General features: G+C 45.9%; 1 protein-coding gene across 2 annotated transcripts in view; it reads right to left on the minus strand.

Moving 5' to 3' along the window:
- SMC1A (structural maintenance of chromosomes 1A) overlaps window positions 1-13,829 on the minus strand; it is a 47,002-nt gene extending 33,173 nt beyond the window's left edge. Inside the window, exons 1-11 of one of the 2 annotated variants that reach the window (XM_013976542.2) lie at window positions 13,632-13,829; window positions 6,925-7,113; window positions 6,701-6,813; window positions 5,398-5,601; window positions 5,066-5,304; window positions 4,250-4,508; window positions 4,027-4,167; window positions 2,026-2,108; window positions 1,664-1,871; window positions 314-499; window positions 41-220 (exon numbers count right to left, since the gene is read on the minus strand). In XM_013976542.2, coding sequence (XP_013831996.1) covers window positions 41-220; window positions 314-499; window positions 1,664-1,871; window positions 2,026-2,108; window positions 4,027-4,167; window positions 4,250-4,508; window positions 5,066-5,304; window positions 5,398-5,601; window positions 6,701-6,813; window positions 6,925-7,113; window positions 13,632-13,740 — 1,911 coding nt within the window. In that variant the 5' untranslated portion in view covers window positions 13,741-13,829. The remainder of the gene's footprint in view (window positions 1-40; window positions 221-313; window positions 500-1,663; window positions 1,872-2,025; window positions 2,109-4,026; window positions 4,168-4,249; window positions 4,509-5,065; window positions 5,305-5,397; window positions 5,602-6,700; window positions 6,814-6,924; window positions 7,114-13,631) is intronic. The other variant, XM_005700868.3, reaches the window with a different exon arrangement.
- Window positions 13,830-13,841: the final 12 nt, after the last annotated feature.

A 13,841-nucleotide genomic window follows, 5' to 3' on the forward strand; every position in this document is an offset into this window, starting at 1 on the left:
CTAAGCCTATCCAGTTACAATGTGGCAAGGGAATCCATACCTTGTGGCGCTGGTGGCCTCCAAAGGCAATGCGGCGGGCATCCTCCACATTGTCACAGACAAGGGCATTGCCACAAGCATACTGCAGGGCCTTTTTGATGTGAGGTGGCTCATAGCGAATCACATCAATCACCAGCTTTGCCCCCTTCAGCTCCCGGAGTTTCTCATCTGTAGGTTTTACCTGTGAGAAAAAGCTTAGTTAAGTGGCTGAACATGGAGGGCTAGGAGGAGCAGCCCTCTCACACTGCCCTGACCCCATCACCACCAGCCTCACCTCCAGGTAATCAAGAGGCAAGAAGGTCTCAGGCTCCCCACGCTGCTCCTTGATATACTGAATGCAGTCCCGGCCTGTCTTCTCTGAGTCCACAATTATAGCATCCATGTTCTTGCCCAAAACCTTGGTTACTGCAATCTGATACTTCTTTTGTGTGGGCTGGCAGAGGTCAATGAGGCGGCCGTACTAAGGAAAGTCAGAAGAGTGAATGAAGCATGAAGTTTTTGAGAGCTGGCTCAGGAACCCTAACTCCCAGCTTAGAAGGGGGATAGCAGGTCAGAATCTCTATCAGGAGCACAGCTCCCAAACTATGGGAAAAAGGCCTACTCTGGACTTCCCTGGTGGCTCAGATGGTAAAGCGTCTGTCTACAAAGAGGGAGACCCGGGTTTGATCCCTGGGTTGGGAAGATCCCCTGGAGAAGGAAATGGCAATTCACTCCAGGACTATTGCCTGGAAAATCCCATGGACAGAGGAGCCTGGTAGGCTACAGTCCATGGGGTCGCGAAGAGTCGGACATGACTGAGCGACTTCACTTCACTGGCCCCAAAGCAACAACAACTTCAGGCAGTCATGTCTGAATCCAGAATCATCTTTCTAAACCTCACTTTTACCATTTCACAGACCACTGGCACCACAGGCATTATGCAACTTAATTTGGTTCCACAAATAAAGAGCACAATAAATGCAACGCGCTTGAATCATCCCACATTACATTTATTGTGCATTTTATTTCTATTATTATTACATCAGCTCCACCTCAGATCATCAGGCATTAGATCCTGGAGGTTGGGGACCCCTGATCTACGGAAATGATCAAGAAATATTTGTAGAACCCAATTAAGTTGAACCCAGGGATGGAATTACAGCAATAGAGGGATAATATTCAGGGAATCTGGAAACTCAGGATTTCATTCAAGAGGCCAAAAGAACCTAGTAAATGAGCTGACTGTTATATGCTTAAGGAGCTCACACTGACGCCTGCACAGAGCTATTGATACATCCTGGGAACTAATTCCTGCCCTGCAGCCCCTTCCCTTTCCCAAAGGCCTCTTCACTTTCTCCACCTCCCATAAAGGAGTGGACACAAGCAAGACAAAACTTTCAGAAAGATACAACTGGTGCAATGAAAAGAACACAAGGTTAAGAGTAAGAACAAGTTGGGTTTGAATTGCAGTTCTTATACATATAAGCTATGCTGTTTTGAGCAAGTCATTCACCCTCTCTGACCCTGTTTTCCCCAGGTGTGAAAACGGAATTAGCAATCTGTCCTCACGGGGCTGCTGGGAAAATTATCTGACAGTGAGTATGAAAGACAGTGGTCAGGAAATGAATTCCCTTTCCACTCTTACCACAGAACCAGGGTACAGGCGCTTGATGCTTTCCATAATTTCTGCCTTTCGCTGTTGGCGGCTGCTCTCTTGGCGGTCGATGCGGGCATCCCCCAGCTGCTCCATTACCTGGTTCAGCTCCTTATTAATCTCATCAATACGCCGCTTGGCCATCTCCACCTCCTCTGTCAGCTCCCCCTCTAGTTTCTTCTGCTCCTCTAGAGACTGCCTACAAAGTGAGGAAATACTGGGGTTACCCTGGCTGGCCAGAAAATATTCCTGGCCGAGAGGGATGATGAGGGTCCTTCCTGGGGAGGGGCAGGACAGGTAGGGTTCACAAGAACAGGCCTGGAGGTAAGAGGGAATGTTACAAAGCCACATACTTGCTGGTTGTGATGTATTCCTCTAGTTTCTCAATCCGTTTCTGATTCTCTTCAATCTCCCGCAGCTTTTGCTTGATCTTGGCCTGGGAGAGAGACAAAAACACTATATCACCATAGGCTGAGCAAGTTAAGGCCAAGACCATAGAGTCCTGGCTCATCCCCCATATGCCTAATCATTCTAACAGCCTAACAATCACAGACAATCTGTCACTAGTATAAGAGGCCTATTAAAAATCAGATATATAAACAGTGTTCAGTGTGCCTCTGCTAACTGACAGGGCCACCATGGGTCCTATGAGACCCTCTCACAGGTGTTCTACCCAGCCCGGAACATCTTCCTCACCAAGCAGGCAGGCTCAAACCAAGACAAAGTAAAGCTTTCTGGGCCTTTCTGCACTTCTGCTTTATCATCTATAAAATGCAGGTAACTTCCACTTCATAGAATACACATTAAGTGCTTAACATGTATTAGCCACTAATTCTATGTGTGTGTGCACTCAATTGCTCAGTCATGTCCTACTCTTTGCGGCCCCATGGACTCTAGTGTACCAGGCTCCTGTTCATGGAATTTGCCAGGCAAGAATACTGGAATGCGTTGCCATTTCCTACTCCAGAGGATCTTTCCGACCCAGGGATTGAATGCTTATCTCCTGAATTGGCAGGTGGATTCTTCACTACTAGCATACCTGGGAAGCCCCTAGCTATTAATTAATGCCTAATACCTTCTTTTAAACATTTAAAACTGCTTAGCACAACGCCCGGAGAAGGCAATGGCAACCCACTCCAGCACTCTTGCCTGGAAAATCCCATGGACGGAGGAGCCTGGTGGGCTGCAGTCCATGGGGTTGCTAAGAGTTGGACACGACTGAATGACTTCACTTTCACTTTTCACTTTCATGCATTGGAGAAGGAAATGGCAACCCACTTCAGTATTCTTGCCTGGAGAATCCCAGGGACGGTGGAGCCTTGTGGGCTGCCGTCTATGGGGTCGCACACAGTCGGACATGACTGAAGTGACTTAGCAGCAGCAGCAGCAGCACCACAATGCCTGGAACATTGTAGGCTCTTGGAATATTATAACAACTTTCCATCATTCCTATTATTTTACTATGATTGTTATTAGGAAGGCGGTAAGTGAAATATACTTGAAAGTGTGGGCTTCCGGGACTTCCCTGGTGGTCCAGTGGCTAGGACTCTATCCTACTGCAGGGGGTGCAGATTCAACCCCTGGTCAGAGAACTAAGATTCCACATGCCACAAGGTGCAGCCAAAAAAAAAAAAAAAAAGTGTGGGCTACACTGCCCAGGTTCATATCCCAGTTCCGCGAGTTAATAACCTTAGGCAGGGACCTCCCTGGTAGTCCCATGGTTAAGAATTCACCTGCCAATGCAGGGGACAGAGGTTCGATCCCTGGTCCAGAAGATCCCACATGCTGCAGAGCAACTAAGCCTATGTTCCACAACTACTGAGCCAGCTTTCTGGAGCCCAAGAGCCACAGTTATTGAAGCCCGTGGGCCCTAGAGCCTGTGCGCCACAAAAAGAGAAGCCACTGCAATGAGAAGTCTGAGCACTGCAACTAGAGAAAGCCTGCAAGCAGCAACTAAAAACCAAGACAGCCAAAAACAAAACAGACAAATAAATAAATATTTTAAAAGATGACTGCATATATGTAAAAACAGTGCCTAGCACACAGTAAGAGCTTGCCTTTTGTTGTTTAGTCGCTATGTCCAGCTCTTTTGAGATCCCATGGACTGTAGCCCGCCAGGCTCCTCTGTCCATGGAATTTCCCAGGCAAAAATACTAGAATGGGTTGCCATTTCCTTCTCCAGGAGAATGTTCCCAGGGACCAAACCTGTGTCTCCTGCATTGGCAGGCAGATTCTTTACCACTGAGCCACCAGGGAAGCCCCATGCTAGATGTTAACTATGGTCATTACTGTTAAGACTATTGTTACTTCCTTTTCTCTGGACCATCACCCCTAATCTTGTAAGGCATGCCCACCTCTGTCTCTACTTTCTTCCGTTCTTCCAGATCCAGCCGGTCCTGGTCGGCCTTCTGGTCTCGATTAAACTTCTCCAGCTCCTGGGCCAGGGTAGCTGCTCTCTTGCTGGCTTCTTCTTTCAACCGGTGATATTTCTTCACCTGTGTCAGGGACAGGGGTGACCAAATGAGTCCTGTCAGCCTCGCAATCTATTTGCCCATCCCCGCACCCCTCAGAGCTTACCTGATTCTCCTCCAAAGTCAAATCTCTGCCCTGACTCTGACTTTCCTCTTCCATCCGTTCCTCAAACTCCTGCCGAGCTTTCTCCACTGACAGCATCTCCTTTTCCAGCTCATCCATGTCACCTTTACGCTTCTTATAATGCTTCTGAGCATTCTGTAGTGACTTTTTGGCTGCTTCCAGCTTCTTGATTTTGTGGGAAGTATTTTCCTTGGCCTTGATGTACTGAGGCCTCTTCTGGTTCAGCTCTGAGTCCTTCTCCCTTTCACCAGAGGGGAGGGGGAACCAATTAGCTCAGTAGGAGAAGGGAGGGTTCCAAGGCTTTTTAATCCAAAGGGGGATTAGGCGCTTCCCTTCCAAGCCTCAGGGAAGTGCCTAAAAGAACAGGGCCGATGCCCCACAGATCCTGTGATGGCTTCAGCCTGGCATTCCAGCCACTCTAGAAGGTAAAGCTACCACCCCTGCCTCAACCTTAGCCAGGCCAGACCTCTCGGTAACAACTCCCAAGAGTACCCTGTGTTCACATAACTGTTCCCCATCTGATCTAACCTTTTCAAATTTCTGTTCTTTGACCTTGAAGCTCCAGTTTTCCTCTTCAAGGAAGGGACTATTAGTCACGAGTGGCTTCCCATCACTTCTTTTTGGCAAAGCCACCACCCTTTTTAAGTTCTCCTTTTCCGAGTACCTATCTACATGGAGTCTGAGTACTTAAATACTATCTGTCTAACATGCAAGTCAAGAAATGTGCCTGATTCTAGCGAAAGCCAAGTCAAGGGGAAGATGCTTTCCACAAGTTGCAGGCTCAGTCCTGCCACTTACTTGATCTCCTTCTCAATCTGCTGTTGTTCCCGCATCATTTTGCCCAGCTCCTTCTTCTTCTCCTTCAGCTCATCCTCTACCTTGTCCATCCGCTTCTTGTCCTTCTCTATTTCCTTGTTCTTAGAGGCCAGTTCTTTGTTGAGCTTCTCGATTTCCACTTCGTTATGATAAAGTTTGAAAAGCTGCAACTGTACCTGAGCTCGCACCACCTCATCCTTCAGGCGCTGGTAGCGGTCAGCCTGTGCAAATAGAGGTGTGGAGACAGGGGTGCATCAGTGAGGCACTGGCTTCATCCTGGCCTCTCAGATCCCAGAGGCAACCTGGCCACCTACCTCTTCTTTTTCTTGTTTGGCCTCCTTCCGTTCAGCTGCAATGTTTTTTTTGCGATGGTAATTAAACTGTGTGTCCTCTTCAGCTTTTACCATTTCCTTTTTTCGCTTGTCATATTCCTGGGCCAGCTCCCCAGAGCGACTGATCTCTTCAAAAAGAGCTGTCCTCTCTTTGGGGTTCTTCATGGCAATAGATTCCACAGCACCCTAGTAAAGGTCAAAACACTCTCCCCACTTAGACCTTACTCAGTTCAGTTCCCCTACCCACTCCATCATTCAGAAAACGTTCACTGATCCCTTCCCCACACTGGGTGCCACATTTCGCCACTGAGCTTTGAGGACATCCCCTGCCTTTTAATGTACATGGGGAACAGAAGAAATAGAAGCAGAGATAACACCATGTATTATGTGCAGTGACAGCAGGAGTACATAAAAAGAACTAAATGAAGCTTGAGGGTAGATGACTGCTAGGAGTATCTATGTGAGAAGGTTTCCCAAAGGTGACAACTGTGTCTGAAAGATGGGGAAAAAACTAAACAAAAAAGTTAAGAGAGACGAGGTTATTCCACATAGAGGAAAATTAGTATTGCAAAGTCTGCAGGCCAAAGAAAGCAGGCAAATGTGGGGAACTGTAAAAAGTTTAATTAGGCTGGAGTGCAGGGCTAGAAAAGTATTGGCAGATGAGGGCAGTGAGGTGAGCAAGAGCCAAAGCAGGGCTGTCTCATGAATGACAGGAGTTGAATTTCATGCTAAGGCAATGGTTCTCAAATTTTAGTGTAAATCATAATAACCTGCAGCTCTTGGAAAAACACACACTGTTGGGCCTCACCCCACTGTCTCTGCCCTTATCGGTCTGGGGTAAGGCCTAAGAATGTGCAATTCTAACATGTCCCCAGTTGATGCCAATCTGGAGACTACAATTTGAGAACTGCCATCAGAAGGCAATGAGAAATCACTGAAATGTTTTAAGAGGAAGGAATATTTGTGCTCTCATAAGATGAATTTTAGGGGATGAACAGGAGGGGGTCAGACTGCAGTCAGGAAGCCCAGTGAGGAAGCTGTTACATTAGTTCAGAGAGAGATGAAGAAGCCAGAGATGGAGCAAGTCCAGTGGGGATAGGAAAAAAAGTACATAGCCAACAACTGTTTAAAGTGCCCACCCGAAGAGAAGCCACCACAATGAGAAGCCTGCACACCACACAGGCACACACACAGTAGGTCCCACTTGCCCAATAAGAGAAAAGCCCAAACAGCAACAAACACCCAACACAGTAAAAAAAAAAAAAAAAAAAAAAAAAAAGCCCACCTGGAAGACGAGGAAGTTACGAGCTTTGATAAGTATGCCCAACTTTTCTAATTCCTCACTGTACTCATGTAGCTGGACCACTTTGTTGTTGATCTTGTACTCAGAGGAACCTCCTACAAGGCAATGCATGAGTTAGCCAAGGGTCAGGCCTCCCTCTTACCCCAACAAACTAGTCTAGCCACCCCTGTGGATCCAAGGAGAACCTTCTGGCCAGCCTCACCCACCAACAATGACACGGGCAAACGTGCGGTCCTCAGCACCCTCTTCAGAGTAGACCATGCTGACAAAGGCTCGGTTGGCTGCTGGTTTGCCCACAGGAGCTCCGTGGATCAGGTCCCTTAGGGTCTTTACCCGCAGGTTGCTGGTTTTCTCACCCAACACAAAGCTGATGGCATCCATGAGATTTGACTTACCTAAAGGAGAACATGACAAAGTAGAGGAGGGGAAATAATGGGAGGGGGAAAGGAATAAAAGAAACACTGAGAACAGAAATGTCCTCTAATCACTCAGTGCTTAGACTGTCAGGAGGACAAAATACTGTTTTGCCCCTGTAAAGACTGGGCCTGACCAAAGCCCTAGATCAAAGGCTTAGAAAAATAGCTCCTTTGAAGTTACTACTCACAATAGCCAAAAACTAGAGCCCCATTTAAGGAAATGATATATTCACAAAATAGATCATTCTACAACTTTTTTTTTTTTTGGCCTTACTGCAAGGCATGTAGGATTTAAGTTCCCCAACCAGGAACTGAACCCACATTCCCTGCATTGGAAGTGCAGGGTCCTAACCACTGGACTGCCAGGGAAGTCCTCTACAACCTTTGATGACATAGGAAGATACCCACAAACAGGAAAAACAAGCATGATACAAAACTCAACATAGTTCAATCTCAACCAAGTTTAAAAACAAACAACAAAAACACAGGGGATGAGGGAAGGAGGAAAATGCAGAGCTGTTGTTTGACAAGTATAGTCTTTTGCAAGATAAAAAAGTTCAGAAGACTGGTTGCACAAAAATGTGAATATATTTCAGTTCAGTTCAGTCGCTCAATCATGTCTGACTCTTTGTGACCCCATGAATTGCAGCACACCAGGCCTCCCTGTCCATCACCAACTCCCGGAGTTCACTCAAACTCATGTCCATCGAGTCGGTGATGCCATCCAGCCATCTCATCCTCTGTCATCCCCATCTTCTCCTGCCCCCAATACCTCCCAGCATCAGTCTTTTCCAATGAGTCAACTCTTCACACGAGGTGGCCAAAGTATTGGGAGTTTCAGCTTTAGCACCAGTCCTTCCAATGAACACCCAGGACTGATCTCCTTGAGGATGGACTGGTTGGATCTCCTTGCAGTCCAAGGGACTCTCAAGAGTCTTCTCCAACACCACAGTTCAAAAGCACCAATTCTTTGGCGCTCAGCCTTCTTTATAGCCCAACTCTCACATCCATACATGACCACTGGAAAAACCATAGCCTTGACTAGACGGACCTTTGTTGGCAAAGTAATATCTCTGCTTTTGAATATGCTATCTAAGTTGGTCATAACCTTCCTTTCAAGGAGTAAGCGTCTTTTAATTTCATGGCTGCAATCACCATATGTAGTGATTTTGGAGCCCAGAAAAATAAAGTCTGACACTGTTTCCACTGTTTCCCCATCTATTTCCCATGAAGTGATGGGACCAGATGCCATGATCTTCGTTTTCTGAATGTTGAGCTTTAAGCCAAATTTGTCACTCTCCCCTTTCACTTTCATCAAGAGGCTCTTTAAAGCCAAATTTGTCACTCTCCTCATTCACTTTCATCAAGAGGCTCTTTAGTTCCTCTTCACTTTCTGCCATAAAGGTGTTGTCATCTGCATATCTGAGGTTATTGACCTTTCTCTCAGCAATCTTGATTCCAGCTTGTGCTTCTTCCAGTCCAGCGTTTCTCATGATGTACTCTGCATAGAAGTTAAATAAGCAGGGTGACAATATACAGCCTTGATGTACTCCTTTTCCTATTTGGAACCAGTCTGTTGTTTCATGTCCAGTTCTAACTCTTGCTTCCTGATCTGCATATAGGTTTCTCAAGAGGCAGGTCAGGTGGTCTGGTATTCCCATCTCTCTCAGAATTTTCCACAGTGTATTGTGATCCACACAGTCAAAGGCTTTGGCATAGTCAATAAAGCAGAAATAGATGTTTTTCTGGAACTCTCTTGCTTTTTCAATGATCCAGCGGATGTTGGCAATTTGATCTCTGGTTCCTCTGCCTTTTCTAAAACCAGCTTGAACATCAGGGAGTTCACGGTTCATGTACTGCTGAAGCCTGGCTTGGAGAATTTTGAGCTTTGCTTTACTAGCGTGTGAGATGAGTGCAATTGGGCGGTAGTTTGAGCATTCTTTGGCATTGCCTTTCTTTGGGATTGGAATGAAAACTGACCTTTTCCAGTCCTGTGGCCACTGATGAGTTTTCCAAATTTGCTGGCATGTTGAGTGCAGCATTTTCACAGCATTATCTTTCAGGATTTGAAATAGCTCAACTGGAATTATTTAACACTAGTGAATTGTATACTCAGAAATGGTGAAGATGGTAAATTTTACATTATGTGTATTTTAACATTTTTAAAAAGGCATGTCTTTTTAGTGATACATGAAGTACACAGCATCACTATGAAGTATCTTTCCAAAAATATTCAACCTGAATCTAAACAGACCTTTAGACCTACCCTCCAGTTTATAAGAAATACAGCATCTAGAGAATCATGGTACATGACAGCATGAGGAAACCTTAAGGCAAACACAGAATGTGGAATGTTCTACAAGACAACTAGTTTGGTCTTTTTAAAAAGTCAATGTCTTTTGGAGAGGACCATTCCAGAATATAAGGGATTACTGAGCTTGCTCGGTGGCAGATTCGGTAAAGAATCCGCCTGCAATGCAGGAGACCCGGGTTTGATCCCTGGGTCGGGAAGATCCCTTGTAAAAGGGAATGGCAATCTACTCCAGTATTCTTGCCTGAAAAGTCTATGGACAGAGGAGCCTGGCAGGCTACAGTCCATGGGGTCGCAAAGAGTTAGACATGACTGAGCAACTAACATTTAGCTGACTTTCCTTTCCCTCACCTGGAAAATCTTAAAAACATGACTCAATGGGTAAGCACATAGTTCTCTGTGGGAGTGGCAGTAGCACAGGTGTGACAGGCACAGGTTGTGATCCTGGCTCTGAGAATTAAGTGTGCAGATGATCACAACCTGTTGTGCCTCAGTATTCTCATCTATAAAACAAAGATAACGGTACCTCCCTCCTAGGGTCACTGTGAGAATTTAAATGCAAAATGTCCCAATAAGTAAAGTACTGATACTTGTCACAGTGCGGGCTTAATAAATGGCAATCCTATTCTATCCAAACCAGGTCTGGACTCTTAGCTTGGTTTCCCTCAACACAGCAGGACTAGCACAACATGCAGATGAGGAGTCAGTCTTTTAGGCAACCCATTTACAACCTTTGGGCTTCTCCCATGCTCTCCAAGGATGACAAGAACATCACATAATCAAAGGCCTCCCTACCTGCAACCATTCAATATTGTAAACATTTTTATAACATGCATTATGATCTGAACAATGATACAATGTTTCAAGGAATGTCTTCTTTGGGGAACTCCACAGGCCAGTGATGAAGATATCAAAATATATACCATGAATTCACGACAGAATAAAAATTAACATGTACCAGGTGTCTAGAGCAGAAATTCACTGAAGGGAATCAAGGCAAATCTTGTGAGTTGCACACTAAAGAACAGGCAAGGGAGGGCCAGTCAGACCAAGGGGTTTTTTTGGAACACTTGCGCATACAAATTTACCCATGTTGAGGGGACTGAATGCCAAAAGGTGCATCCTGGCTCTTTCCACGGGGGCCACCAAACAAAACCCTAAACAACTGCAATGAAACCCCAAGCATTAGCCATCTAAGAAGATGGGGGAAGTGGAATGGTTTTGCCTCTCCCCCCAGGGGACACTTGGTAATGTCTAGAGACATTTTTGATCGTCATACCTGAGTCATGGGGGGTGGTGCTACTGTCACCTAGTGGGTAAAAGCTAAGGAAGCCACTAAATATCCTACAATGCACAGGATGGACTCCAAAGCAAAGAATTATCTCACTGGAAATGTCAATAGCGCTGCTATAGAGAAACCTTGCTTAATTGAGAGCGAAATCTAGGCAAGTCTCCAGGGAAGGTCATCAGTTAGAGCTACTTCAGCAAGGGCAGTCCCTCAGGCTAGGAAGTGATTTAGCTAGAACACCTCTGAGGTGGAGGAACACAGCAGGATTCCAAATAGATAGCTAATGTGGGCAGACAGGAGGAATCCTTGGTGTATAATTTAGACAGGGAATTTAGATATGAAATAGAGACTTTACCTGACTACCCTTTCTTCCTTTTTCCTTTTCCCCCCAGTTTTAATAAGATATAACAGTTGAGCTATTTCAAATCCTAAAAGATGATGCTGTTAAAGTGATGCACTCAACATGCCAGCAAATTTGGAAAACTCAGCAGGGGCCACAGGACCGGAAAAAGGTCAGCTTTCATTCCAATCCCAAAGAAAGGCAATGCCAAAGAATGTTCAAACTACCGCGCAACTGCACTCATCTCACACGCTAGTAAAGTAATGCTCAAAATTCTCCAAGCTAGGCTTCAACAGTACATTTACCAAGAACTTTCAGATGTTCAAGCTGGATTTAGAAAAGGCAAAAGGAACCAGAGATCAAATTGCCAACATCTGTTGGATCATAGGAAAAGCAAGAGACTTCCAGAAAAATATCTACTTCTGCTTCACTGACTATGCCAAAGCCATTGACTGTGTGAATCCCAACAAACTGTGGAAAATTCTTCAAGAGATAGGAATACCAGACCACCTTACTGCCTCCCGAAAAATCTGTATGCAGGTCAAGAAGCAACAGAACCAGAAACGGAACAACGGACTGGTTCCAAATTGGGAAAGGAGTATGTCAAGGCTGTATACTGTCACCATGCTTATTCAACTTATATGCAGAGTACATCATGCAAAATACCGGGCTGAATGAAACACAAGCTAGAATCAAGACTGCTCAGAGACATGTCAATAACCTTAGATACACAGATGACACCACCTTTATGGGCGAAAACAAAGAACTGAAGAGCCTCTTGATGAAAGTGAAAGAGAAAAGTGGAAAAAGTTGGCTTAAAACTCAACATTCAAAAAATGAAGATCATGGCATCTGGTCCCATCACTTCATGGCAAATAGATGGGGAAACAATGGAAACAGTGGCAGACTTTATTTTGGGGGGCTCCAAAATCACTGCAGATGGTGACTGCAGGATGAAATTAAAACATGCTTGCTCCTTGGAAGTAAAGCTATGACCAACCTAGACAGCATATTAAAAAGTATAGACATTATTTGCCGACGTGTTGTCAAAGCTATGTTTTCTGTTACTAGTGTATGGATATGAGAATCGGACCATAAAGAAAGCTGAGCACTGAAGAATTGATGATGCTTTTGAACTGTAGTGTTGAAGCCTCTTGAGAGTCCCTTGGACTGCAAGGAGATCAAACCAGTCAATCCGAAAGGAGATCAGTCCTGAATATTCATTGGAAGGACTGATGCTGATGCTGAAACTCCAATACTTTGGCCACCTGATACGAAGAGCTGACTCACTGGAAAAGACCCTGACGCTGGGAAAGACTGAAGGCAGGAGAAGGGGACGACAGAGGATGAGATGGTTGGATGGCATCACCGACTTGATGGACATGAGTTTGAGCAAGCTCAGGGAGTTGATGATGGACAGGTAAGCCTGGCGCGCTGCAGTCCATGGGGTTGCAAAGAGTCAACAGCGACTGAGCGACTGAACTGAACTGACATACAACACTGTATTAGTTTCATGTGTACTATGTGACTCCGTATTTGTATATATTGCAAAATGGCTGCCCCAGTAAGTTAACATCCATCACCTCACAGTTAATATTTTTTGTGACTTTTTAAAGATCTACTCTTAGCAATTTTGAAATATACAATATTGTTAACTAATGACCACTCTTCCTAAAGAGGCATCCGAGTCACTTATCACATCATCACTTTATTACATCAATCTAATTTCCTGTACAGCACTTATTACAGCCGAAAAATAACTTATTTTCTCCTTTATTATCGTCTTTCCCCTCGAAATATAAGTTCCCTGAAAGCGTGGCTTATTCTATTCTCCGCTGTTTCCACAGCACCTTGATTGAACAAATCCTTATAAAGCAGTAAACATTTAATAAATTTGACAAGCTAAAGACTCCTGACTTTCGACGGTTTCAGTGGTAGGAAAGGGGCGAATTCGAGGCATCCCCACTTCTCAGTTGAGGATGGGGGAGTTCAAGACCCCAAGCACTACCGAGACTGGAGCACGGAGTTCGAAATTCAAAAGTGCCGCCTCCAGAGAAGAGTTTAAAAAAAAAAAAAAAAGAAAGAAAGAAAAAAAAAAAAAAAAAGGAATTGGAGTGTACCAACGCGAGGAGGGAGGAGGCGCTGGGATGAAGCAGAAGTATACCATTTGGCCCAGAGGCCAGGAGAGGGCCACGAGCTTCCCGGTGGTTAAAACAATGTGTGGGGGCCGGATGCAGCTGCGCCGGCGAGGAATTGCGTGGCCCGCGACTGGAAGCATGCTCCGGACGCGCCACTTCTGGAGGCAGGGGGCAGTGGGCGGGGTAACGTACAGCTCGGCCCGTACCACTCAGGCCGGGACGGGGGTCACGCAAAGAGCGGGCAAGTGACATCTGGGGAAGAGGTTCGAATCAGAGCACCCAAGCGGGAAAAGCGGGTCAGGGTCGAACACTTAGAAGGGCAAGGAACCTCCTAGGTTGCAAAGCCTGGGTTGTACTACTCTGCTGCGGATGGGGGTCCAGGCTGGGACGTGCGCAGGGCCGCAGCCGGGCTTATCTCACCAGAGCCATTGGGTCCAATGATGGCGGTGAACCTCTGAAATGGTCCGATAATCTGCCGACCCTTGTACGATTTAAAGTTCTCGATCTCAATCAGCTTCAGGAACCCCATGACTGCGGCAGCGCCGCCGGCGCTAAGAAAGGCCGCGCCGTTCGCCCGCCAACTGGGATAGCCCGCGCGGGAAACACCGCAGTGCAGGCCGGGCGGACAGC

This window comes from Capra hircus (assembly GCF_001704415.2).
Source record: "Capra hircus breed San Clemente chromosome X unlocalized genomic scaffold, ASM170441v1, whole genome shotgun sequence".
Taxonomy (NCBI): Eukaryota; Metazoa; Chordata; class Mammalia; order Artiodactyla; family Bovidae; genus Capra; species Capra hircus.